Genomic DNA, 25,730 nt, shown 5'->3' with positions numbered 1-25,730 from the left:
TTCCTTTTCTACCTGTCATTTGTTACTCTAATTTGCTATTTGCTAATGAAAAGAACGTCTTCATTTCTCTCTTTACCAGCCTTCCAGTCTTACTGTGCGTTATGGAGAGAAATGTTGTTTCCACAGCTCTGCCTCTAATAAGCTGCATCTGCAGGGCAGTGAGCCAAGTGCAGGGTTGTGTGGTTAACAACAGGAATGTTTTCGATCCTTGTCAGGCCTCTGAACAATCTCTTCACCATCCTCTCCTCTCTTGTTAGACCTAGACATCAATTTAAGCCCCTTTGGAAGCATCGTCAAGAGTGCCGGTGATGCCTTGGATCTAACTCTCAAGATTGTTGCCTCTGGAGACAACAAGGTCTCCTGGACAAAGGTAAAAGTAATCTTTTATACAACAAAGCCTGATTCAGTGAAGAAACATTTCTGGTTAGTATTGACCGTGCTCGTATCCCTCTCATTTAATTCAGGACAATGTTAAACTGGACAAGGAGCCCAAGTTTACCAAGCTGACTTACGCTGACTCTGGCCGCTATGAGTGTGAGGTGAAGATGGGGCTCCTCAGCCAAAAGGCTTTTCTTGAGCTGGCTGTTGAAGGTAAGGACTTAAAGGAAACTGTGAGATTACAGGGAAATATGATTCATACAGCTCTCATGTCTGTACGACCTACAGCCAGTGGCAGGTTAGATGAGTTTAGCTTAGATACGGGAATTGCGAGGAAACAGGAAAAATAATTATGTTAAAGTATTAGCATGTTGTGTCTTGTTAGTTCAATTTGTACAGAAATTCCAAAGTGTCAAAACGACTCATTGTGGTTTTATGGGGGGTTGCCAGGAAACCAGCAGAGTTCAGAAAGTTCCTCACAACCACTATTTGTTGTTTTTGTACAGTTAAAACAAGATGCAACCTGTTAAGTGTGATAGTAGGTACCTTTTGTTACCTTTGAACATAGTCAGGCTTTCAAGGTCTTTATGCTAAGCTAACTGCCTGCTGGCTTTTGTGCCATACTTTCCTTATAAACATGGTGAATGGAATCAAGCTTCTCATCTTCCTCTCACCAACGAAGAGAAAAAGCTTTTTTCCCAAAATGTGAAATAATTATTTTCAGTAGGGATTTGACTAAAACGTTTTCAATTTGTGTGCAGGCATGCATGAATGAAATGCAACCGTTCACGCCACACGTGCACTCACTCTGATGTATATCTTAAGAATTACGTCTGGTTGCAGGTGCTCCAGTGATCAAGCAACTCTCCAAGAAGCGCGGTGAAGACGGCAAACATAAAGTCCTGATCTGTGAGGTTGAAGGTTCTCCAAAGCCAGCTGTTTCCTGGAGCATCAACGGCACCTCGGTATGCACGCTCGTGTTTTTATGGTTCAAGGCATCAGACATCGTCTGCGCCTCACAAGATTCTGTGAGATTCTCAATACAGTTTCACGCAGGACTTTCTAGATCGATAGACATGGACAAATTTAGATTTGGTGTCAGGCTGAATGTGAAATGTCTAATGTACTTGCTGGTACTCAAGGAACATTTTTGTTTTTATGTCCATGCCAGAGTGATGACTGTAAGAGTTTAATGGGAGATGCAACTCACAAAGTCCTCAAAACAAAAAGTAAACTGGCAACCTGTAGCACAAAACTGTAGACAAACAAACTGCAAACATGTGGTATTTTGACTAGATTTAGGATTTGAAATATTGGGAGCTGTTAATGAGGGTGTGGAAATGACCAGTGTAAAAAAAGTCCATAACATAATTCCAAATTCATAAAAACAGGTAGGTCTACTGTTTGCGAGCACAGTTTCAAATTATAATCCCTGAGATTTCAGTCCCGGTTACTGTAGTAACAGTAAATTTGGTTTAAACACTTTTTTAGTGTATGTATTGAACTGGTGTATCTGCCAAACAAAATCACACTGTTTTAATAAATAGGTTGTGTAGAGGGGCAGTTTTAATCCAGCGTAGGAATGGGAGATTCTTCCACCAACAATGAAAACTGCTATATAGATTTTATTAATTAATATTGAAACATTGTAGGGCTATTGCTGAAAAATGCTGACATCAAAAAAGAGATGTTTTCATTAAAATCCCAAGGATTATAGTGTTTAAACTATAATGAAATCTGATTTGCTTCTTTGAATCAGCTATTGCAAACGCTGTAAAATGTCCTAAATTGGCCTTTGCATAATTTCAATAAATGAACCTCAGAATTTATGTAACCCGACGAACCAAAACAAACTGATTTCTCAATCCAATTATGTAGAAAGAGTTTCCTCTGTGTGCTTGTTAACTTGTGTTTTCTTATTTGGATCCAAATAGGGATACTCTTTGTTATTTAGGTGTCTGGTTCATCAAACAACAAACAACAAAAACAACTTCTGAAAATACATGTCTTCCTACAATGAATGTACGGACACTATACATGTCTCCTTGAGCAGTGAAGACAAACCACTGAGATGCTCATATACTTTTTAAAGTGTAATGGCGTTTCTTTTCCTCAAAACAAACCTGAACAACATCAACAGTGATGTGAAGATGCAACTAAACAGAGGCAATCTGTTTAAGCCTGCTTTCATTGTGAGGAAGCTAGAAAGCCCAAGGTTTGCCAGTGTCTTGCTCCTGAGACAGTTCATGCTTTGCTTTTGCCAACGAGTGAATACTCCCTGTTATGTGCATAGCAGTTTGCACTGTTAGTGTTTTCTCCGGCTACCATACTTATCTAGTCCAAACATTTCTAGATGGTTGTGCTCGGTGTTTCGAAAGAGTACATTTCTTTATTTTCTCTGAGGCTCAAACACAGTATTTTGCACCAGACTGTCATGAAGACAATTTTCTTTTTAAATGGACCCTTTTTTTCTCTTTTGTTTCTGTGGTGTACCTGTGTGCACACTGATAGCAGAATCACTCAATGAAGCAGTTTGAATTACACGTTAACCTGAGGGCGTGTGGGATGGTTACAATTTTTTTCCAGCCCTTTCAGTCAGTTTCTAACCTCAAAACCCAAACCCAAACTCGTGTGTCATAATGAATCAACTCCAAAGGTGCACAACAGTCTTTCACTGAAGGACAATACATTTTGGAGATAACACACATTACTACATTTCAGTCAAAGTTTATTTTCACTCCTCCCATCCCATCCTTTAAAGCCTATTCAGAGAGATACTAATGTAAGGCTTGAATACAAGCTAGGTAATGGGTATTTACAAAATTTCCACATCCTCTTGTATTTGTTCAGGACAGAAAAAAGGGTGTTGGCAGTTTGTCTTTGTGTCTGGGGTTTTCCTGTGGGACTCAAGTGTCTATATCCCAGAGGCACACGCTGCGTCTTTGTCACGAAAAGGCTCATATCAATCCAATGTAGCCCCCTAGTGGTACAAAACATACACTTGTAACATGTGTGGCAGGATTAGAAACTGTAAAGTCAGATATTTGAATACTTACATTTGTGTTTTTTATTCTTTTAGAGTGAAGATACTCCTTTCGTCAACGGAAAAGTAACACACAAGATCAAGGTTGAGCCTACTGCAAATCTTACTGTCTCTTGTATGGTGTCCAATGAGTTTGGCTCGGACACCAGGAGTATAAATGTGTCATCCCGTAAGTACAAAGTAGCAGAATGGTTCTCTCGTCTCTGTCCGCTTCGTGATTTTCCTAAAGACTAACTCTCAATCTGCCGTTGTAGATGTTTCCTACTCTGCTGACTAACTCTTTCTGTCTGCATGTTGACTTTACATAATGGTGAAATTCTACCCCAACTACCCCAATGTAGAAGGTATGTGCGTTAACACACTTAATTAAGTTTTCTTTTTTTTCATCAGTAGATATTTTGGGGGCAGACACAGACCTTTATGATACATAAAGTACTTTGTATAATCAACCAAATCAGTTTACTTTAATCCATACTAGGGAAAGATAAGTGGGGGAAAAAACAAAATGCTGAATAGATACATTATGTATAAATTATCAGCAGTTATTTTTGCTCTTTTTTTTTTTAGCTGTTAACAGATTTCTGTTTCGTTACATAAGTAGCTGTTTACTATTTGATCATTTATCTTCTAACACCTCACCACTGTCCAAATGTCATCATTGCATGCTCTTAGCACTTTGTAGACACTGTGAAAAAACATGCAGTGTTAATATCATTCTTTGCTCTCCCTTGCTTACTCATTCCCGAGTGTTTGAGACTGCATTTCATTTCTCTTTCCCCCCCTTCACTCAGTGGTGTGTATGTTGGGATGCTGGATTTAATCTGTTCCCTCTTTCGAACTTCTTGCATGCAAAAGTAGAATAGCGGTAGAGTGGTATTATTTTCTGGACATCACACTTGGTTTTTTTTTTTCTCTTTTGTTGGAAGTTAATTTTATTTTATATCTGATTTCAGTAATTGAGGAGGTGAGAATGGATAAGCAAGGTAAGTTGTAGCGGCCTTCTTGCTTGTAAGAATGGGTGGGTTGGGGGGAAGTAAAGTCTTCGGGGGGAATCAAATATTGCTCCCTGAAAGAAGGCTCTTGATTAAATATTTACCATCACCTTGGACTCTTCAACTGGAAAACCAATCTTTGGACAGTGTGTTGTCATTAACAAAACACATATATGAAAGAGTAAGAGGAATGGAGCTACCAGCATCCTGACAAAAGGTCAACATTGTCCATAATCCCTTTGGCTGATGAAATTAATCACTGAATATCTGTCATTAACAAATAACTCAAGGAGTCATAACCATGTACAGTGCGGATGTGTCCATTCATCAATGCATTTACTGCACATAATGACTTCTTTTGCTTACCTGTATCAGTATGCAGTCAGACTGGAGTTTCACACTGAAATGTGTCTCCCAGGTGTCTCATGTTTCTGTTTTGTCTTACAGACCAATCAGATGATAACGACCAAACCAAGTTGGTGGTTGGAGTTGTTGTTGGTCTCCTCGTCGCCACTATAGTTATTGGCCTGGCATACTGGGTCTACATGAAGAAATCCAAGTAAGACGTCAACACTGACCTTGCAACAAACAATCATAATACTGCTATATAATCAGAATATTTTTTAGACGTGCATTACTATGTCATTTAGGTACATGGTTAAAAGTAGTGTGTTACAAATGTTTCTTAGTTTTTTTTGGCTGCTAAACTTACATTACATACATAAGAGGAGTATTAAACATATATTCAAATCCATATACAGATATTTTGTGAAATAAACATCAGTATCAGTGACACCTCTTGATTTACCTAGTCACCACCAAGTTCCCATCAAGTGCAAATAAACAGTGTATATTTGATATTATGCAGCACACGTGTAGTCAACACGACGTCCTCCAGTATACAGTTTGTTTTTCATACAAATGGCTGCAGAGGGAAGGAATATCAGCATGTTGGGTAACAATGTTTTTTATGCTAAACAGGCAAGGAAGCTGGAAGACTGGTGAAAAGGAGAACGGGTCCTCTGAGGAGGAGAAAAAACTGGAGGAGAAAGTGGAGGAGAACAGCCAAAAAGCTGAGGTGTAAAGAAACGGCAACCATCCTTTGGAAATGTGAAAGGTAGAAAACATTTCCATCGTATGCCTTAGAAATAAAGATGAACAAAGTCATTCTCTTTTTAAACATCGATTTTTATCTCTTTCCAGTGGGAACGTGGAACTTTTGCACATCTCTCTTCACCTTTGTCTTTGGGGGGGGAAACAAGTGTACATTGGGATGAAGACGCTTTGGATTTGGTTTCAGGGAAAATTTGACTAAAAAGCATATCCAAACAACTCCCTCACCCGTCAAACCCTCACCCCTCCATTCCTAAAAAAAAATAAAAATGAATGGATACTGTATGTGATATACATAACTTGTCTGCACTACTGATACACGTGTAAGCTTGTCTACTATTAGGACTCATGTTTGTTAGAATGGAATTTGGTAAACTGAGAAAATGCTGATCTTTTTGGTTTTGTTAGTTGATGCAAGTAGAATAACTACTAGACCAGTTGCCTTTGCTGTAAGGATGTGTAGGCCTACATTAGTCTGACTCTTTGGCCCTGGGAGACATAGGGACATCACCGCCATTGCTTCTGTGCTTCACTTCATCACAGCCAAACAACCTCTGCCTTCAACATCAGTGTACTTAATTTTTTTCTTGGTGCATTTGTTTCAGTTTGTTCATTCAGGCGTAAAATAATTGTTGAAATAGAGATGAATTTCCTGAAAGGGCTATGGGTTATGGGGGTGATACTCGTCATTAGTTATAGATGGTGATATGATTTACATTGCAGGAAGTAGGCGATGTGGCACAGAGTTCTTTGGCATTACATGATTTTTTTTTTTGTTCTATGATTGTGTGCAACTCTTTGTAAAGTAACCAGGAAAGAAAACAAGAGAAACTCAGTTTCTTTTTTTCAAATGAACTGTACATTCGACATAACCACTGTGTAACACAGGCAGGTAGATTATTGAGATAAATCTTAGCTTAACTCAACTCATATCATTGGCTTTAATTTGGCTGTACAGATTGTTTTACATTAAGCCAGTGTTTTTTGTGTTTTTTTCACGCAAGAACTCATTGAGCCTGTAGTAATTAAATAAAGTTTCAAGACTGTAAGTGAACTCTCAATTTGTTCTTCATCAGTGTTGAGGTATGATTGTTTATTGTGTAGCTATGGCATAATTTTTTGATGGAGCACACAGAGAGGACAAGGTTTTTATCTCAAAGTGGCCGTCATTAAAAATTTGCCTTCTTTTGAAAATCTACCTGTAATTTCTTCAGTTTGTGATGTGCACTAGGGTTCATGTTTTCATGTCAGATTGGTGTAGAATACGATGGAATACTCGCAGCTGTACATGTCACAAATTTGGTCCTTTCAAGAGCATTTACTAAATTTGAAAATGTATCAAGACCAGGATGTAATTGTGAAGTATGTGAATTTAATTTTCTTTTTGCTATTTATAATGTAAAAAATGTCCAGGTACGCAAATTCAATTATTGTCATATAATTCATAACTTGGATTGAAACAGTTGGTAAATTGCTTGCATAGCTTACAAAAGTGTAATTAAGTTGCGAGTCATCAGTAGGTTGCTCAGCGTCTGGTTGAATGCTAGATTCAGCATGTGATAATCTCCAGCTGCTGTTTGTTTGCCTACTGTGTGTAAAAACATCAAATTGGAAGATTGACCAAAGAAAGTGAACATTGCCATGCAAGTATTGTAAATACCTGATGTTTGTTTTTGTACTTTTGTTTAAAATAAAGTGTACATTTGAAAAAGTTATGTCCTGAAAATGAATTATGTTACAGTTTTCACATTTTTCATCTTTCGAAATAAAAACAACACGGTTACAAAATGTTCTTCACTTCTGGGAAGAAAAAACTTGGTGCCAATAACTGTTCCATATAGTAGTTTTACAAGACTGAATATTGCAGAAAATACACTAACAGAGCAAAATAAGACTTGCAAATAGTGGAAACAAATGTTATTTCAGTATTATATATATATAAGTAATGTATTCTGCAGGAGGAAATGTATTAACATCAATCTTGGAATGTGATGAAACCGCATCAGAGGAACAAATAGACGAAGTCAAAGGTTTTATAATGTGGCCTGCTATGTTTAAATTTATTTGTGGTTGAAACTATTGTAAATCTATTAAATTCGTGTTATTGTTATAACATTAAAATAATTTTCTGAAAATGATCTCGGCAAAAAAACTCATCAGGATTTTCTATTTGATCCAAAATTAATTATCAAAACTAAGAATTTGGATTATAACTTGGACATCTTTTTTTTTTATCTACAATATCAGGGTATGGATATTTATGAAATGTGAATGGCGTCTAATCAGATTCAAAACCATTCCAACCATTTCACCATCAACTATTTGAGGTAAGTGCATTTACTAAGGTATTGTGTTTAAGCACACTTTAAGGTACTTGTACTTTACTATATCCCTCTACTCCACTGCAATTCTGACAGAAATATTGTGCTTTTTATCATGCTTTTTAACTTTTACTTAATTTATATTTAGCTAATTCTTATACTTTTACTTGAGTAAACATGTTGAAAGCAGTGTTTTTACTATATGATATTACTACGTAAATAAAGAATCTAAATACTTCTTCCAGCACTGCCATTAACTTAGAATGGCAAAACAATATCTTTGGAATCTATTTTGACTCAGCAGTGGTGTCTCAGCAGGGGCTAAATTAATTAAATTATGTGAAAGTGGACAACATCATTGGAAACCATTAAATCCAATGACTGAAGCAGAAAAGGCTTGTGAGTACACTCATGAAGAGAAAAGGCAGGAACGTTAATTCTGACTGATTCTGGATTGGAGACATGTAGGACACCCTGCTTTGATTAAAACTACTTCAACTGGAGATATAAATGTACTTTTTCACACAATCCAGAAATACGATATTTGTTTGATGATCACATGAAATGAAAGGTAATTTACTGTTCAATGTCACCAGTAGGTTCAGTCCCTTGACTATGGCAGTGATAGCCCTGCATGTGTTTAGTCATCACCTTTAACCAGCTTCTACTCAGCCAGTTAGCAGCTGATACACAATCTCCAAATAAATGTATACTAAGAAATTTAAGCATGGACGTCATCACCAGATGGTCTGCATAATACGGAACAAAATAAGCTTCTACTGCCATCCTGTGTTCAAATAAATAACTGTAACAATCAGTGTTGGAGTCAAGGAAACATATCTGTTAGAAGGGTTTTTTCTGTGAATAAAAACTATGTTTATACAGCTAAAGTCTGAGAGCATGAGTTAAGATAAAATAGGATAAATATGTCAACAAAAACAGAAAATTAAATTGCAACAATGAAAAATATATAACGTGTTTGCTAAGTAATACCAACTCCAGTGCCTAATAGACATTACAATAACAATAAAAGTAAAATAAGTAAACCAAAATATAAAAATAATATTGCCTATGATATTGAAAAAGTAATTTAAACTAATATAGCACATTATATTTAAATAGGAATATTGCACATGACATTGAAAGGGAATGTTGCATGATGTTGAAAAATGTTGCACATGATATTTAAATTATTATTGTCAATTGTTCAGCCCATGCAGAAGGAAGAATGAGACAATTTGTTGGCCACTGGTAGAAAACTTTATTTTGTATTTGACAATATGAGGATTAAAGATCGAATCCCACGGAAATTGAAAAAAACTTTAAGCTTTTAGAATTTTTTTTACTTTACAGGATTGTTCTGTGTCGCAAGACGATTTCATTCAAGATTTAAAACGTTTATATACACACACATATATATATATATATATATATATATATATATATATATATATATATATATATATATATATATATATATATATATATATATACGATATTGTTAACAGAGTTTTTGCAATCTAACCACTCACTTCAACCATTTGGCTGGCATGTAAAGTCACTGGTGTAGAAATTGAATCGGGGAAATTGTACATGTATGACAAAATCCTACAGTATGTTGGTTCACAGGTAGATGAGAACCAAGTGGAACATGAACACATTTACAGAAACACAGAAAACATAAAAAAGATCCAATATATTTATTTACTATTTGGGTCACATGTGATTCTTGATTATCAAAGACCCCCACAGGAGAATCTCGACATGCTGGTTGTATGTGCAAATGTGCGTCTATATTTTCAGATAATTCCTTCACATTGACAACAGTATTTCATAGATAATTATATTGTGATACTTTCACAACATAAAACTACACTTGTGACCTCTGTGGCCTTCAGTCCTCTGACAGTCAAACAAAACAAAAAATGACAAAGAGAATTTGTGCCCAAAAGACTTCAGATGTAGCTGGAGGAACACGTAATGCAATGGTCTGAAAATATGTAGCAAATCAGTGGTTACAGTATTTTTTCAACAACAATCATTTTTCTCAAACATTTTTATGAGCAGTCTTAAGTTTACCGTAGACTTTGATTGAGTAATATTGTCTGTCAGAGGAGACACATTTTGACTAATTCAGTGAAACCCAACAAGCACCTGCAGGCCAACAAGTGCAACACAAACTGACATAAGCAACGGACAATAACTTCACTAAGCCCACATTTGCAATGCTGTCACAAACTGGAAAGCCTATACCCCTTTTCTCCATGTATCACTTGTACAAACATATAAAAACAACACAATAATCATGTTCTAGACTTTAAACCCTGTGCTATGTATATAACAAAACGTTTCTGAAGCAAACTTTTTTTTGTGAAATGTTTAACTTATTTTAATTAAAAAAGCATTTTCATCAATTGTTGATGCTCTTACATCCTAATGGCCCTTTTGTACTTAGATGTATGGAATGTCATAAGCCTTCTGTGTCAGAGACAGGGGTAAACTGTATACTTTTTTTCCTGTAGGCTTTGAACATTAGGCATGGTTTGGAAGTGGTCATGTATTCATCCTGCAAAGCATTTTTTTCTGTTGCTTTATGTGCATTAGGGTCTCTGCAGTGACTGCTGGGGTTCGTGGGGTTTGGTTGCAAGTGATTTTAGAAGTCTGTTGTGGGCTAGAAGTAAGGATTTCTGGTCAATCACTCACTGATAGCACTCACCCAAAGACACTCTGCATTGGATAAACCCTTTGACTATAATGTTGAGCAAGAAAATGACATAGAAGTGGCAAAATTGTGGTGAAAATCTATCCATGCATGAAATAGTAGATATATGTCTTACAAAGCTTGTGCTTCACTTGCAATTTGATTAGCTTTATTATTAGGTATTGTCTTGCTGATGTTTAACAGTATAGTTATTCTGTTAAAAAATTCCTGGCTAAAAAAGTTGAAGAATTAATAGACAGTTTTGGGGGTGAACGTTCCCTTTCAGCTAATGTCTTGGCCAATAAACAGGTAGGATTTACTTGATGACTGCTCTTGACTAATGTGGGAAAATGGCACAGGTAAACAACATAACATTATTAGTGGCATCTCAACCTGTGTAACAACACCATTGGAACCTGCTCTATGTTGTAATATAGTCATGGAAAAGACAATTAAAACAATATTTACTGTATTTAAAATACACACCTAAAAATCTAACTTTTCCACCGTGATTTAGGACACTTTTAATAAACCTGCCAAAGGTCATAAATAGGCTTAATGGGATGTGTGCTTGTTGTCTGGTCCAACGGTGGGAAACAGAAGGAGGGACGCGTAAAAAACAATAGGAAAGTGTTATATTTGTGCTTTCTTTTAAGATAAGATAAGATAAGATAATCCTTTATTAGTCCCGCAGCGGGGAAATTTGCAGGCTTACTTTTTACATAAGTAGCAGGATATTTCTCCCATGCAGGTATGACAATCTGCCCTCTCCCCAAATATATTTAATTAAAAGTTTGATAAATATTCAGGCATAGGTTTTTACCAAAGCTAATGGTTTAATGTTAACTAGTCAAGCACATGTTTTTCTAAAGTAAATATTTAATAAAAAAACAACTATGTCCACAAACAATGCATAGATTCCATAAATCCCATGTGATATTGATTAGGATGAAAGATTATTTATCTGTAGAGGTACATATATAGTATATCTTGAGAGTTTCATCGCAGTCTAAATTATGCCACGGGTAAATGTCCTCCACATTTATGTTGGGGAACTTCTGGACTGGATAGCCATTAGTCAAAGCAGTAGTTAACACTGGTTCCCAACAAAAACAAGTCTTATGTTTTTAACTGCTTTTAACTGAGGCTACCAAGCTATAGCTAATCATTTGGATTCTGGCAGGTAAGGAAAATGGTGCAGCTCTGAGTGTAAGAGGGAGATACTGGCCACAAAATCCAATTCTCTTACCTGAAGCCAATCATCTCAAAAATATAGCTAAAGTGTGGTCAAAATCAAGCTTTAATATCCAGCAGGCCAATGCCCTCCTATCTGGTCTAAACAAAAAAATCAGTTAGAATTGATTCTGACCTCTGCTGCCTGAGTGCTGATAGGACTAGAAGCAGAGAACACATAACACCTATTTTAAAGTCCTCACATAGTTGCTGTCAGTTTTCGTTTTGATTCAATAATTATTTCTTATCTTTATTGCACTTCATGGTTTTGCATTGGCCTACTTGTCTGACATGCTTGCAGTGTATGAACCAGGACGGCCCCTCAAGTTCTCTTGCAGAAGTCTTTTAATTGTTCCAACATGCAGGATGAAAACTCTTGTTAAGGCAGCTTTTTTATGTTGTATTTTTTTTTTAATAATAAATCACCTCTTAGAAACCTATAACGAAATCAGTAAAGCAACATTCATCCTTTGATTACAAATAAACCAGTGTGGAACGCTCTCTCAAACAATAGCACAAAGGAGTAAAACAAAAAAGATATGACAATTCCACTTCTTGAATAAATACAGTCTTAAAATGTTGCTAAAGCGTTGAAAGCAGCTATGTTCACTGATTTCTCTGTGTGTCAGTGTCCAAATTTGGCAGACAGTCCTATGTAACTGCTGTGGGGACAGATAGTCATCATGTTGGCCCCTTTGGTTTGAATGGTAGCTACACAACAACCCTTTAGGGTTTGCACACAGCCAGCAGATGTCATAAGTTGACAACTTCACTCAGATCATAGATATCTCTTGTGCCTGGAGGACAAATGAAAATAATTGCTGTATGCAGTAGTTAACTGTCATGACAGTCTCAGATGGAATAACAAGTGTTTTGGGAAAGCAACAAAGTTTAGAATGTTTGTGATAAATAGCTATCAATTTGACAGAAATGCAGGCCTGCAGCAAAAAAGCTGCCCTACTAAATTTCATTTTCCCTTATTATGAATAAAGCGTCATTATTTATTTTGCTGCACTGACTGTTAGTTGTAGGTATAGCCAACTGGTTAAATGTTTATCCTTCAACGGTTGTTCTGGGGGTTTAGCTCTAGTTTAGTTTATTACTTTTTCTAGGCAAAATTATATTTTCTATTTTTCTTTTCCGAGGAAATACATTTAATTTAATACAGGTGCCAAACGAACTAAACATTGATCAAAAGTTTATAAACTTTTAGCACATATTTAGAATTGAGAAATGTCAAGGATGGCTTCACAACTTTAATGTCCTTCTGAAAACTATAGTCAGGTGCCCATGAGTATTTTGAAACAGGTTTGTATTGCTGTAATCATTCTGCTTGTCCATTCTGGCCAATATGTGATCATCTCCTAAGTGAGTATACCTCTGTCTGTGCAAGAATGAATTCCAAAGTTTATCCGAGGCTTAACAAAGGCTTCAGATGTACACAAACATATGCGATATCTTCTTAAGTCTTTGTGTTTTTTGAGTACAACATTCCCTGTTTTGTTACTATTGCTCCACTGCAGCTCAGCAGGGTGACAGTGTCGGCTAAAGCAAGGGAATTTATATAAAAAATAATGGAAAGAGCAGGAAATACAGCTGGTTAACTTAAAAAAAAAAAAGATATATAACAATAAATGTGAAAACATTATTAGTTTAACTAGTAATGGGGTTATGGCTTTGACTGTAAATAAGTTACAGTTAGTTCATTACTTTTCAAATCAACAACGCTAAAAAAAAAGAAAAGAAGACAAACGCCTCGTAAGGCTACAATAAAAAAAAAAAAAAGCCAATGGTAGTTTAAATTTGTAAAAAAAAAAAAAAAAAAACTCTGTCAATTAACATTTCTGCTAGGTGGTAGCAACAGGCCAAACACGGTTAACAAGACAGACAGGGACACCACTAGTCTTATGTGTGTGTCCTGTAACTTTGGCCAGTTACATTTTAGTCGTCATTGGTACATCCGGGGACTTCATTTTTTTTGATTGACAGTTGCCATGGCAACAAGCTAGAGCATCGCCATTTTGTCAGTAGGGTTTTTTTCCCAGCTCAGTCTTTTCAAATGTTCTCCCTTCCCGCCGGAATAATGCTGCCAGTGGATATATATTTGACGTTTTTGGATATCGAAATGCGTCTAGTGGACCGGATTAAGAAGATCAAGAGGCCGACGTTTTAACATAGTTGAAATAATTAGGCGGCGCCGCACTAACTCAGTTGTCCGTGTCTCTGGTCCACCGGGCCGGTTCACTGCGCAGGTTTGGACCGCGCGCCATTTTGTGAAAATTGACACAAAATTCTTAACCAAAATTATCAGAGGACACGGTTTCTGTTTCATGTTTGAAACACTCTGGATTCAACAGCATTGTCGTCATCGTCGACGCTGCCGACGCTAAATGTGCTAAAGACACGGTAAAATCTGGATTTGGCGTAACGTTTATTTAGCGGCGGCTAAAAGTGTTAGCTCGAGGCTAGCCAGCAGGTAGCTAATGCTAGCTAGCCGTTCCGCTGAGGTTAGCTAGCCAGTTATGCGTGCTAGTCAACGCTAGCATGCTGCTAGTCACCAGCTGATGGTAACCTTAGTCAAACGCTGATGTTGTGCACTGAAGCTCGGGAGATGAGACGCGTTTTAAGCCAGTGTGGAGGATTATTTTAGAGGTAGCCGAGCTGCGGACCGGGGACCGGATTCACCGTTAACGTTACTCGCTAACCGTGCAGGGAGGGGAGAGAAGCAAGCTGGATAAGTTTCCTCATCATACAGGTTATTGGACTTTAAATGAAGATCGTGCCATCAGAGGTGAGCAAATGTTTTGTTTTTTTACATCAGCTTTCATGGTTGTAACACGTCTACAGCTGTGTGTGTGTGTGTATATATGTGTGTATGTGTGTGTGGATGTTAACAACGATGGACGGTGGAGGTGAGCCTGTGAGCCTGTGGTATGGCGGCTAGCTTACATTGTGTGTCGGTGCCGACTGGTCTGGAGCAGTCAGCAGGTCAACCGACCCGCTGTAATGTGGATGTGTGTCGCTTGTTGTGAGCTGCAGGGGAGCAGAGGACCACACGGACGGAGAGTCCCGCTGCTCCGGCCGACGAGAGGCACACTGTCATCGTGAGTTATTTAAACAAACGCTGCGGGGTTAGCCAGCAGTCCCGTCTGCTTGTCTAAACCTCCACCTCCACCCCCGGGTGTAGTTTGGGCTTCAGAGGTGCTCCTTGGCTGCGGGAGCTAGCTCTGCTAACCTGGCTAATGGTTAACTAACGCTGGCTTGTTGACGGACCGGCTGCTTGGGCCCCGAGACCCGCTGGATGAACGCAGCGTCACCAGCTAACGTTACCGCCGCTGCTGCTGCTGCTGGTTGGGGAGAGACCCGTCCCGCAGTCTTTCCACGGTAACGTTACCGACGACACCGGTCAGCCTGCCGTTAATACAACGGGGATACACGGACGACATGTAGAGAAGAGGGCACATTAACGCTGAATATGCTTTCTAAATCCCAACCATGACGAGATCTACCCCATCATCTGTGAGTACAGAGGCAGCGGGCATCGTCGTTGGGCTTTTAATTGTTTCGGATGGGTTGCGTTTGATCCGGCTCTGGGACTGGATCTTATCAGCTGGGCGTGAGGAGGTGACACACAGGCTCGTTACAGAGGTCTCCAGCTATCACTTAGGATGCGATACAGCCGCTAATAGCATGCTAGCTGTCGTTATATTTACACCTAAAATAGGCCCGTCGGTGCCGTGGTGAGGAGAGCCAGGAGAGGAACTGTTCATGTGTCAGTACTGAAAATGAAGAATAATCAAAGGTTTAGGAGATGAAGAGTGAAGAGCTACAAGTGCGCTCGCAAAATGGCTTTATTGTCAAATGCAGCTTGGGTTTTTACCATCAGGCCAAATGATTTAAAAAGGAAAAACCCAAATTCACTCCACAGCTATGTTGGACTGATGTCAGACATTCTGTTGGTAAAATGGGCTCAACCCAAACCTTTTCAGTTCTTTGTCAATTTGCCTGATACAGCAACGTGTAGTACTTTATTATAACGTGCATACAGTCATTTAGGTTGGGCTGCCTATTCTTTTAAGTATTTTCTTTTATTATTTCATACAATCCACTATATTCATAAAGGTGTATTGACTATGGGCCTTTTGAGCGGAGAACCACAACAAAGTCCACAACGATATTAATCTTCATTTGTTTTGTTAATAACTATCTAGTTTGTGCCACTCTGGGTGAACTATTCATCTTTTAACCGTTCCCTAAGAGCTTCATCTCTTCTGTGTTTTGAAAATGCCATTGCCCAGGCATTAACTGCTTTTGACAGTTGATCCACAAGCATGTTGCTTTTCATAGAATATCTGAATTATTTTATTTTATTATTATTTCCCCAAAAGTTCTTTCTTCTACCCCAAGCACAGCTTTCAAAGTTTTGGGGTGTCCACTATTCTCCAGGGGTCCTCTGTCCCTTCTTCTCAACAAAAGTTGAACCACTATGAAGTTAAATCCCCACCAAAGATGCACAATGATAATGATCTGTTTTTTATTCTTTGTAGTGGTTTGCTGCTGGACTCTCCTGCCAGGATGATATGAAATTTTACAGGAGATGATGCATCCAGGTTAGCTCCTATATATTAAGCTTTAACCCTTTTGTGGGAAGTGGTGCACCTAAGATCTTCTTCCCTTTCAGTTATTTGGCTGTTTTGAATCAGACATCTAGACTCACACATTTTAGGACATTCCTAAGTGGGAATAAGTCAAACAATGTTAAATAATTACAAGATTGGTCAATGGCGTATTTAAATATCAATTTAATGCAGTTTAACTTTTTATTTAATGACAGAGCTCCAAATGATTAACATTTGCTTGCCATAAAATGTTTTCAGGTCTCAGCTGAACAATCATGGAAATAGGCACAATAGTCATAATGAAATATTATTCTTATCATTTAAGTGCTTTAAATAGATTTGTCTATAAAAAAGATTCAAGTCAAAAATATTTGATATTAGGCCTATCTTATTAAACAAAATTAGTTTTACTTTTAAAGTATCGCATGTGCCATCCTTGCAACACAAGGTCTTATTTTTTTTAAAAAAGAAGTTTTTATTTTATATATAAAAAAAAAAAAAAAAATATATATATATATATATATCATTTATTTTTTTATATATATATATATATATATATATATATATATATATATATATATATATGTAAGTACAGACACATATTGTACATCAAATAGCTTAGCTTTTTAAATACAGCCTTTGACTGTGCTCTATCATCTTACAGTTCCTCCTATTTCTGTCAGTGGATGTGTATATATTTTCCTTTTCCAAAGCTGGGTCAGCTTTCTAATGCTCTCAGATGGAGTGCAGGTTTTGGGCTGTGCAGCTATTTTGCTGTCAGGCTCTTGTGTTGAAAGCAGCGTCTAAGTGTGCCAAAGTTCAATTTTATTTCTTGTTTATTTCTTGTTTTCTCATTGGAAAATGGGAGCAGCTCTGCCCTGGCAACAAAAGTAGGCTATTTGCATACTGCGTTGTGATTGGTCTGTGCATTGATGGGCTTGCCAAATCACGCTGTATCTCTGTGGTGATAGGCTATGCTAATTAGGTGCTGTTGCTGGGATTCTGAATAGTGGTTACTGTGTAGCACTGGTGAATTGTGTTGTCTGGTGAGAGATGCTGATAGCTGCACATGCTATTTGATAATTTTTTGATTCCTTCTGGCTTAAAATGAAGGATGATTCACTGTATAGTGTGGAGATGCTTTATTTTCACCCCTTTTCACTGTTAAACCTGCTGTTTTGCTCCTTTTTCTTCACAAAGGTTGATATATTACTGCTATAATTTATTTTGTGGTTATCTTTTGATGCATTTTTCTGACCGTACATGTTTAACAAAAGAAACCCAGTATTATCTGACATGTCTCTTAGCAATGAATTAATCCTTTTTATTGTTCTCAACATCTTATGATCATTTTAATCAGTGTAAGCTTGATCAGTTCAACATGCATGTATATATTACATTTTGCATATATGTGTGTATATATATATATATTATATTATATATTTATTATATATTTTTTTAAATATTTTTTTTCCAAAGGTAAATTTAAGCTAGGCATTTGCGGTGTTAAGGGAATGGTCAAAGGTTAGAATAACCAGATAATAATGCCCTTTTGTAATAAATCTGTACAATAAAAAGCAAATCTCTTTATCTGTTTTATTTTTGGACTGTTAACTGCTTGTATGGAAGAGGAAAATACTGCTGTTTTACATCAAGATCATTAGCCTTTTTTCTCCTTTGTGTGTTTTTGTTACATATCATTTTGAATTAAGGTAATATGCAACTCATAGCAGTGTTAATTTCTTCTAGGAGGAGAGACTTCAGCATGCAAACCTTCGTCCGTCCGGCTTGCGCCCTCTTTTTCTTTACACACTGCTGGTCTTCAGATGGCTGCTCCAATGCCCCATACGCACCAGCAGTACAGTGACCGCCACCAGCCAAGCACTGACCAATCTGTTACGGTTTTACCGTACAGCGACCAGACACCACAGCTCACTGCCAATCAGGTACACTAACCCTACCCTACCCCAGCCCTTGCATTTCTGTTAGTCTGTATGTGTAGTCTTACAAGAATTGCAATACTTGATGTGATATGAAAGTATACTTCCCTCTTTGCTGCTGTCACCAGGCAGAGTAGCTGCTTGTACATGTTCTTTCAATGAGCCATTTAAAATTGTGCAAAATATATTTGATCAAATTTAATAAATGACCTCTAAGATTGACCATAAGCAATTAAGATAAACCCTGCTTCTTAAAAGTGTATTGTGCATATTGTTTGTTTATGAAATGTTTTGACTTTCCCATTTGATACTTCAGAGGCACATGCCCCAGTGCTTTCGTGACCCAACTTCAGCTCCCCTGAGGAAGCTCTCCATTGACCTTATCAAAACATACAAACACATCAATGAGGTTTGTTTTGTTTTTCATTAAATATTTTTAACTAAATTATCTGCATGTTGCATACATTCAGAAAATTTAAGAGTCAATCTAAAATGTCTTCAAGTGTGATCATGGGAATTGTTTACTTTTTAATTTATAGGTGTATTATGCAAAAAAGAAGCGACGGCACCAACAGGGTCAGGGTGAAGACTCCAGTCACAAAAAAGAGAGGAAAGTCTTCAATGATGGCTATGACGATGATAACTATGACTACATCGTCAAGAATGGGGAGAAGTGGATGGACCGCTATGAGATTGATTCCTTGATAGGAAAAGGATCATTTGGACAGGTACTTACTTATAAATTGCACACTTGGTTTGATCATGTGACCGAGACAATTGTTTTGAACTTGGAGAAACAAATGATGGATTTATCATTCCTCTCTATGAATAACAGAAAGGTGTTAGCTACTTACAGAAGAATTTTCATGTGCAGTTAACATTTGAAATGTTGTATGTTTGTTATCAAAGGAACAGTTCCTATTTAACTTTGGAGATGATTAAAATTTGCATTTGTTGGCATCTTCAGGTTGTGAAAGCGTACGACCGTGCTGAGCAGGAATGGGTTGCCATTAAGATCATCAAGAACAAGAAAGCTTTCCTCAATCAAGCCCAGATTGAAGTGCGCCTCCTAGAGCTCATGAACAAACATGATACCGAGATGAAATACTACATCGGTAATCCACTCTCGAAATTTGCCTGAGATCTTATGAGGGATAAAAGGATTTTCCTGTATTTAACTAACATGGGTGCAATTTGGTTTTCTGCAGTTCACCTAAAGCGTCACTTCATGTTCCGGAACCACCTCTGCCTCGTGTTTGAGATGCTTTCCTATAACCTGTATGACCTACTCCGAAATACCAACTTCCGCGGTGTCTCGCTCAACCTCACCCGGAAGTTTGCCCAGCAGCTATGCACGGCGCTGCTCTTCCTGGCCACGCCTGAGCTCAGCATCATCCACTGTGACCTGAAGCCTGAAAACATCCTCCTTTGTAACCCCAAGAGGAGTGCCATCAAAATAGTGGACTTTGGCAGCTCATGCCAACTGGGACAAAGGGTATCTAGCTGCAGCTTTTTCTTATCAGCAATAAAATTAATGTATGCAAGAACGCCTTTGAGAAGTGTGTGTGATAGTATTTGCTTCAAGACGTTGGGTATAATGAAAAGGTCATTCAGAGATTACAGGTAAAAACGGAGTCTGACGTCCATGCTTTCATTTTGTAGATATACCAATATATCCAGAGTCGCTTCTACCGTTCCCCAGAGGTGCTGCTGGGAATGCCCTATGACCTGGCCATCGACATGTGGTCCTTGGGTTGCATCTTGGTAGAGATGCACACTGGAGAACCTCTCTTCAGCGGAGCCAATGAGGTATAAAAAAACTGAAATGCTTTTTGTGCCGTCTTTTGTTTTGTACTATAACTAAGAAAGGAAATGGCTTTATTGACATTTGATAATTCTTGTAGGTGATGTGTAGCTTGCAAATTTCATTTAAGCCTCAAAGATTGAGAAGTGGATTTCCCAAGCCTAAAACATATCACACAACACTCGGTTGTCAAGTCTTCAAATAGTTGTTTCTAGTAATTGTGGCCATTTGCCAGAGCCTAAATGTTCTGACCGTTAAGTCAACTTAGGATAACATTTGATGACATTTAACTTCACATTTACTGGGTATAAAATCTGTTCAGGGTGCTATCTTGTATGTGCAGATGTACAATGTAAATGTTACAATAACATAATGAATAACTTGTTCTCCAGGTGGACCAGATGAACAAAATAGTCGAGGTTCTTGGTATCCCACCTAATCACATAATGGACCTAGCCCCAAAAGCCAGGAAGTTTTTTGAGAAGCTTTCAGATGGTACATGGAGTGTTAAGAAGACCAAAGATGGCAAAAGGGTGAGCTCAGTTTACATTTTTTAATTGCTGTAGTTACACTGACAAAAAATTGTGTTATGTGATTATATTAAAAACCAAGGTAGATTGAGTGATGATATACAGAGGCCATGGCTGAGTAAATCTCTTAATCTTTGTGTACTCTACCTTTTAAACAGTATAAGCCTCCAGCCTCTCGGAAGCTCCACTCCATCCTGGGTGTGGAGACAGGGGGTCCAGGTGGCCGGCGGGCGGGGGAGTCTGGCCATGCTGTTGCTGACTACTTGAAGTTCAAGGACCTGATCCTCCGGATGTTGGACTATGACCCTAAGAGCCGCATCCAGCCCTACTATGCCCTGCAGCACAGCTTCTTCAAGAAGACTGCGGATGAGGGGACCAACACAAGCAGCAGCGTGTCCACAAGCCCCGCATTAGAGCAGTCCCAGTCTTCAGGAACCACCTCCAGCACCTCCTCTAGTTCAGGTAACTGCCACCTGAAAACTCTGCTGCTCGACTGTCAGTCATGTAAATTTGTGAAAGAAATAGTTTTGTCAGCTAACATCAGAAATGTATCCTATCACCCAACTAAACGTGTCTTATTTGGTTAGGGGGATTGAGTTTGTGCACTTGATGACACTTTTGTTTAACCCTTAGGAGGATCTTCTGGGACAAGTACCAGTGGCAGAGCAAGATCAGACCCTACCCATCACCACTTGCACAGTGGAGGACACTTCGGCGCGGCCTTGCCTACCATCGATGGTGACAGCCTCTGCCCACAGGTCAGTAAGAAAACGGGAACCATCTGTAATTTCATCTGATACTGAGTGGAGTCATTGTGATGGTGTTGTTTTATTATTTTTTTTTGTATCTCCAAAACCGTAGTACATTATTTCTAAATGTGCATGGGGGCTACCCCAAGATTTTGAGCTTTCTAATTAAGTTCTTTTCAGAACAATATCAAAAGAGGTTAATACATTGTCTAAGAAAACATCCCTTAAATAAAAAATGTTCATGTTGCTTGATTGCCTTGCTGATGGTCTGATCCTAATCAAATACTGTATAAACATCAAAATAAAAAAAACTTGTGTGTTGGAATTTCATTTTCTGAATGTAACATGTATGCTTCCAATATTGGGAGTTATTATAAAATGACCACAATGCTAACTTGAAACCTTAAAAATGGGGCAGCCATTTTCCACAACTGACTCTTGTTGTTTATCTTTTTTACATTGGCAGGCAAGACAGCCTTACCCACCCCCTCTGGTGTGGGGAGGTGGTGTTGGACCAGAGTCAGTCGCTGGAGAGACCCACCCAGTCCAGGAGACCACCTTCCATGTCCCCCCTCAGCACCCTAAGGCCCTGCATCCCCACTCACATACTCATCACCACCACGGGCAGATGATGGCTACACGACCACGCCCACGCCACTACACCTCCCCGACACACAGCTCCTCAACACAGGACTCCATGGAGGTAGTTCATGGCCATCTGTCCATGACCTCCCTGTCTTCCTCTGCCTCCTCTTCCTCTACATCGTCCTCTTCCACTGGGAACCATGGCAACCAGGCCTACCAGCTCCGCCATTTGCCTGCCGGAGCCCTTGACTTTGGTCAGAATGGTGGGCTGAGCATGGGGCTAGGTGCCTTCTCGAACCCACGGCAGGAGACTGGCATGGCAGCGCACCCTGCATTCTCCATGGGCACGAACACAGGGCCTGCCCACTACCTAGCGGAAGGCCACCTGGGCATGAGGCAGGGCATGGACCGGGAGGAATCTCCAATGACTGGAGTGTGTGTGCAGCAGAGTTCTATGGCCAGCTCGTGACTGCACTGACATTTGGCTGTGTGTTCCCCCCTGTGCGTCATTTTTAAGGTGGTGTTTTTTACTACAAGGTGTGTTGAGAACAAAAGCTGCTCACGTCAGAAGGGAGATATCACTGAACCGCTACTACAGAGAAAAAGCTTTGTTAAAAGTATATATGTAATTTTCATCCGTTTTTCTTTTGCAATCATTAGGCACAAAATAATACTGCGGAATAAACATAGTGAGATTGAGACATCCATCTTACCATTTCACCAGTTTCATGTAACCACCAAGTAATCACCATATGGTATTTTGTGGCAAAATCTTCTAAGGAGCATTTCAGAGCAAAGTTTGAAGCTGTTTTGCAGGTAGCTGTTGGTGATGAAATGCTTGGCGTCCTCTTTCGGTTCAAACTGTGGACTGCCTGACATTATTGTTCCACTGGTTCTTAATTATTTTGCCCTTTTTTAAGTGAAATTTCTCGTAAAAGCTGCTTGTAAATCCTGTAGCTTGACAATGAGGGGGAAGTGTTTGCGGTGATATTTCTTGTTGTTGGTCGGTATTGTGTAACTCTGTTAAAGGGGAGCACATAGCAGTGGAGTCCCTATAGCTTGTGCTGGCCGGGTGGAGAGGAGACCCTGGAGGTGGATACTGACACCAACTGGGTCAAAGGAGAGGGAGGCACCACCCCTCAGGCCTAGAGGCCCCGTAGTCCTGCAAGCTGCAACCCGGCCCCGGCACAGATGAGAGCAGCGATGGGCGCAGGAGACGAAAGGATCCAGCCCAGTTAAAGGAAGACAGTCAGCGGCTGGTTCTAGATAATCCTTTGGCCTTATGACTCATGGACTTGGAATGGGATGGAGCTGGACATTATCATTTGAATTAAGATGGCTTTTCTCTATTTTTCTCTCTAGACAGCCCTTAATTCTTTAAGGAAATTAAAACAACTTAGAAAAGGTAAATAAGAATGGTAATTTGAGGCCTTTCTCGACAAAGATTTCTTCTTCAGCAGGGCCCCACATAACAGGGTCTTATTGTACACAACAACCTCCTAAACATTACTTCCTTGAAAATCTTATTCACTGGTTAAGGATTTTGCAGTGGAAAGAACTATCTATTCCAGAGTCTACCCTTTTATGTTTTGTTATTTTTCCCTTTTGCATGTAGTTCCTCATCAGAACCACCTGCACAAGTCTCTCCATCCAAAACATGGAAACTGAAGAAAAAAATGAGTTAAGTGACTGCCTTTTTTCTCCTCAAATTATGCTGTGAATTTTACAAGAATTTATTTTCCCTTTGGATATGTTTTTATACCAAAGCAGTTGTTTTATAGCATATAGGTGTCTGTAACCAATAATGTAGCAGTTCACCACTTTGACGCAAAGTTTATCAAGATCTTATTTTAACGTCAATACAAACAGCTGCAATATATTACTTTAGCAAAACTGGAGACCGTTGTTGAGACCGTTGGCTATTGTGTATTCTGGCCAGATTTGTTTGCAACGTTTTACCAAAACTGTTTCCATATTAATTGGTAGATTATTTTGGGAGTCTTTTAAAAACTTTGGTATGTTAGAGAATTTGGTAGTTACTCTGCAGGCTCCGGAGTAGCAAGATAGAAGCTGATGGTTTAAAAAAAAAAAAAAAAGGAGACTAATGCGTTCTATTTCTGTGTCGTCGTTTTTCTTTTGCCCCCATCATACTATTTCAAAGGGTTTTGCTGCCTTTCATACATCATTTGGTCAACTTGGCTAGTTTCTGCTGTGAAGCATGACTTAATGTCATTGTCTTGGCAGGGTAAGAATAATTGTGGCAAATCAGTTTGTGTTGAATGGTATTTTTCTGATTTGGAAGGGCAAATCCCCCATGATTGTTGTCCTATTCAACAGGGAAAGGGTGTCCGTAAGCCCACAATCACATGCTTTGCCTAGGCAGACATGCATGTCCTCAAAACATTAGTCAATAACCAGATTTTTTTTTTTTTATATCAGGGATTTTGAAGTGCTTTCTTTCTTCTGTTGCTCATTTTACCAGCTTTGAAATTAAACAGAAAAACCTGCCCACAGCCACCATTCAAATTAAAGGGCAGGCCACAGGTCATGCTGTTGCCATTTTAAAGGAGAAACCATCATAAGAGACCATGCTTGGTATTTCCACAAACACAAATGTAAAGCTACCTATATTGAGATTGGGGTTTTATCTGGATGTCAAGGTTAATTGCAAATTTGCAATCATTTTTCATACCCCGCAGAATTTGAGACATTTAGAAATCGCCAGTGGTTTTATTACTGGCACTCATACTGGTACTAAACATTCCAAAAATAAAGACTGAAAAAGAAAAAAAATTGACTGCAGTGACTCGTAAGTGTGCGCCTATTTCAGATCATGCTGATTGACCTCTTATTTAGAGCAGTTGTCATGAAATGCAGCCCCTTTTTAATAGTTGAAATAGAATTTATGTATATATTTATATTTTTTTAATAAAGGAAGTATAGAACTCACTACCTTGCTCCTGCTGGTATGTTGATTATGTTTGTCAATTTGGTGACCATTCAGTGGGCAGGAACTCCTGTTTTCTTAGTGGCAAAACCTTGCCTTTTGGCAAAGGTACTTGACTACATCAGGACAACACTATGAGGTAGGGTTTGAATCAAACAGGGAAAGCTAGATCTTCAAACCTTAATAATTTTCACAGGGTATATTGTAAGTGCATGTACATCACAAACCTTACTTTTTGGTTATATGAGAAGCACATGGTTGAAAAAAAAAAAGGTTCCATCTTTCATAAGCCTGTTCAGTTTGTGGGTTATACACAAACACGTATACTTGTCGACATATCTGAACACCCAACAGAAGTTGAAATCCTCTTATTTAATTTGGATTTATCCTTTTCATTTTTGATTTCACATTTTTTCACTTTTTTTGTACATGCAACATGCACTATAGAATTGAACAGCATGGGGGAAAGGATAAGTCCATGTATCCACAGATTGTAAGATCTAGTCAAGACTTTGCTGTGTTTATGACAATGCCCTTTGTATTATATTAAGACAGTCTTATGTATGATATATAAAAAGAAGTTAATTGAATTGCTCTGTGTGTCTTTATTGTTCTCCATCTACATTAACTAATTTACAATAAGTGCTTAATCTTATCTAATTCTAGAAACCGTTTTGCCCACAAAAGTACATTAGCTCAAATTGCTAATGTATTTTTGAGCTATATACAGTATTGCAAATAAAACACAATGCCATGCACTGCAAAAGGATTTTAT

General features: G+C 38.4%; 2 protein-coding genes across 6 annotated transcripts in view; both read left to right on the top strand.

The window, feature by feature from the left end:
• Positions 1-7,237, top strand: part of LOC129109813 (CD166 antigen homolog) — a 34,705-nt gene extending 27,468 nt beyond the window's left edge. The window contains exons 9-16 of one of the 2 annotated variants that reach the window (XM_054621990.1): positions 258-370; positions 465-591; positions 1,222-1,343; positions 3,458-3,590; positions 4,375-4,404; positions 4,861-4,972; positions 5,395-5,530; positions 5,617-7,237. In XM_054621990.1, the coding sequence (XP_054477965.1) occupies positions 258-370; positions 465-591; positions 1,222-1,343; positions 3,458-3,590; positions 4,375-4,404; positions 4,861-4,972; positions 5,395-5,497 (740 nt within the window). In that variant the 3' untranslated portion in view covers positions 5,498-5,530; positions 5,617-7,237. The remainder of the gene's footprint in view (positions 1-257; positions 371-464; positions 592-1,221; positions 1,344-3,457; positions 3,591-4,374; positions 4,405-4,860; positions 4,973-5,394; positions 5,531-5,616) is intronic. The other variant, XM_054622062.1, reaches the window with a different exon arrangement.
• Positions 7,238-13,771: 6,534 nt separating this feature from the next.
• On the top strand, positions 13,772-25,545 carry dyrk1ab (dual-specificity tyrosine-(Y)-phosphorylation regulated kinase 1A, b). Of its 4 annotated transcripts, XM_054597515.1 has the most exons (13): positions 13,772-14,572; positions 14,821-14,885; positions 16,329-16,391; positions 18,150-18,346; positions 18,657-18,749; positions 18,880-19,068; positions 19,308-19,455; positions 19,549-19,835; positions 20,003-20,149; positions 20,537-20,677; positions 20,833-21,136; positions 21,308-21,432; positions 21,890-25,545. In XM_054597515.1, the coding sequence occupies exons 3-13, from the start codon at positions 16,379-16,381 to the stop codon at positions 22,475-22,477; spliced, it is 2,232 nt and encodes a 743-aa protein (XP_054453490.1). In that variant the 5' UTR covers positions 13,772-14,572; positions 14,821-14,885; positions 16,329-16,378; the 3' UTR covers positions 22,478-25,545. The 4 variants fall into 4 exon arrangements, with proteins under 4 accessions (XP_054453490.1, XP_054453481.1, XP_054453500.1 ...); XM_054597506.1 differs by lacking the exon at positions 14,821-14,885; XM_054597525.1 differs by lacking the exons at positions 14,821-14,885; positions 16,329-16,391 and having other exon boundaries at positions 14,481-14,572.
• Positions 25,546-25,730: the final 185 nt, after the last annotated feature.

Source organism: Anoplopoma fimbria, chromosome 1 (genome assembly GCF_027596085.1).
Source record: "Anoplopoma fimbria isolate UVic2021 breed Golden Eagle Sablefish chromosome 1, Afim_UVic_2022, whole genome shotgun sequence".
Lineage (NCBI taxonomy): Eukaryota > Metazoa > Chordata > Actinopteri > Perciformes > Anoplopomatidae > Anoplopoma > Anoplopoma fimbria.
The sequence above is the reverse complement of the archived record's forward strand: the minus strand, read 5'-3'. Positions and strand labels throughout refer to the sequence as shown.

Excerpts from the sequence above, each read along its gene's own strand:
- dyrk1ab (XM_054597506.1), top strand. Across the intron at positions 19,069-19,307 it reads GAAAAGGATCATTTGGACAG|GTTGTGAAAGCGTACGACCG; the intron begins GTACTTACTTAT and ends TGGCATCTTCAG. Across the intron at positions 20,678-20,832 it reads AGACCAAAGATGGCAAAAGG|TATAAGCCTCCAGCCTCTCG; the intron begins GTGAGCTCAGTT and ends CCTTTTAAACAG.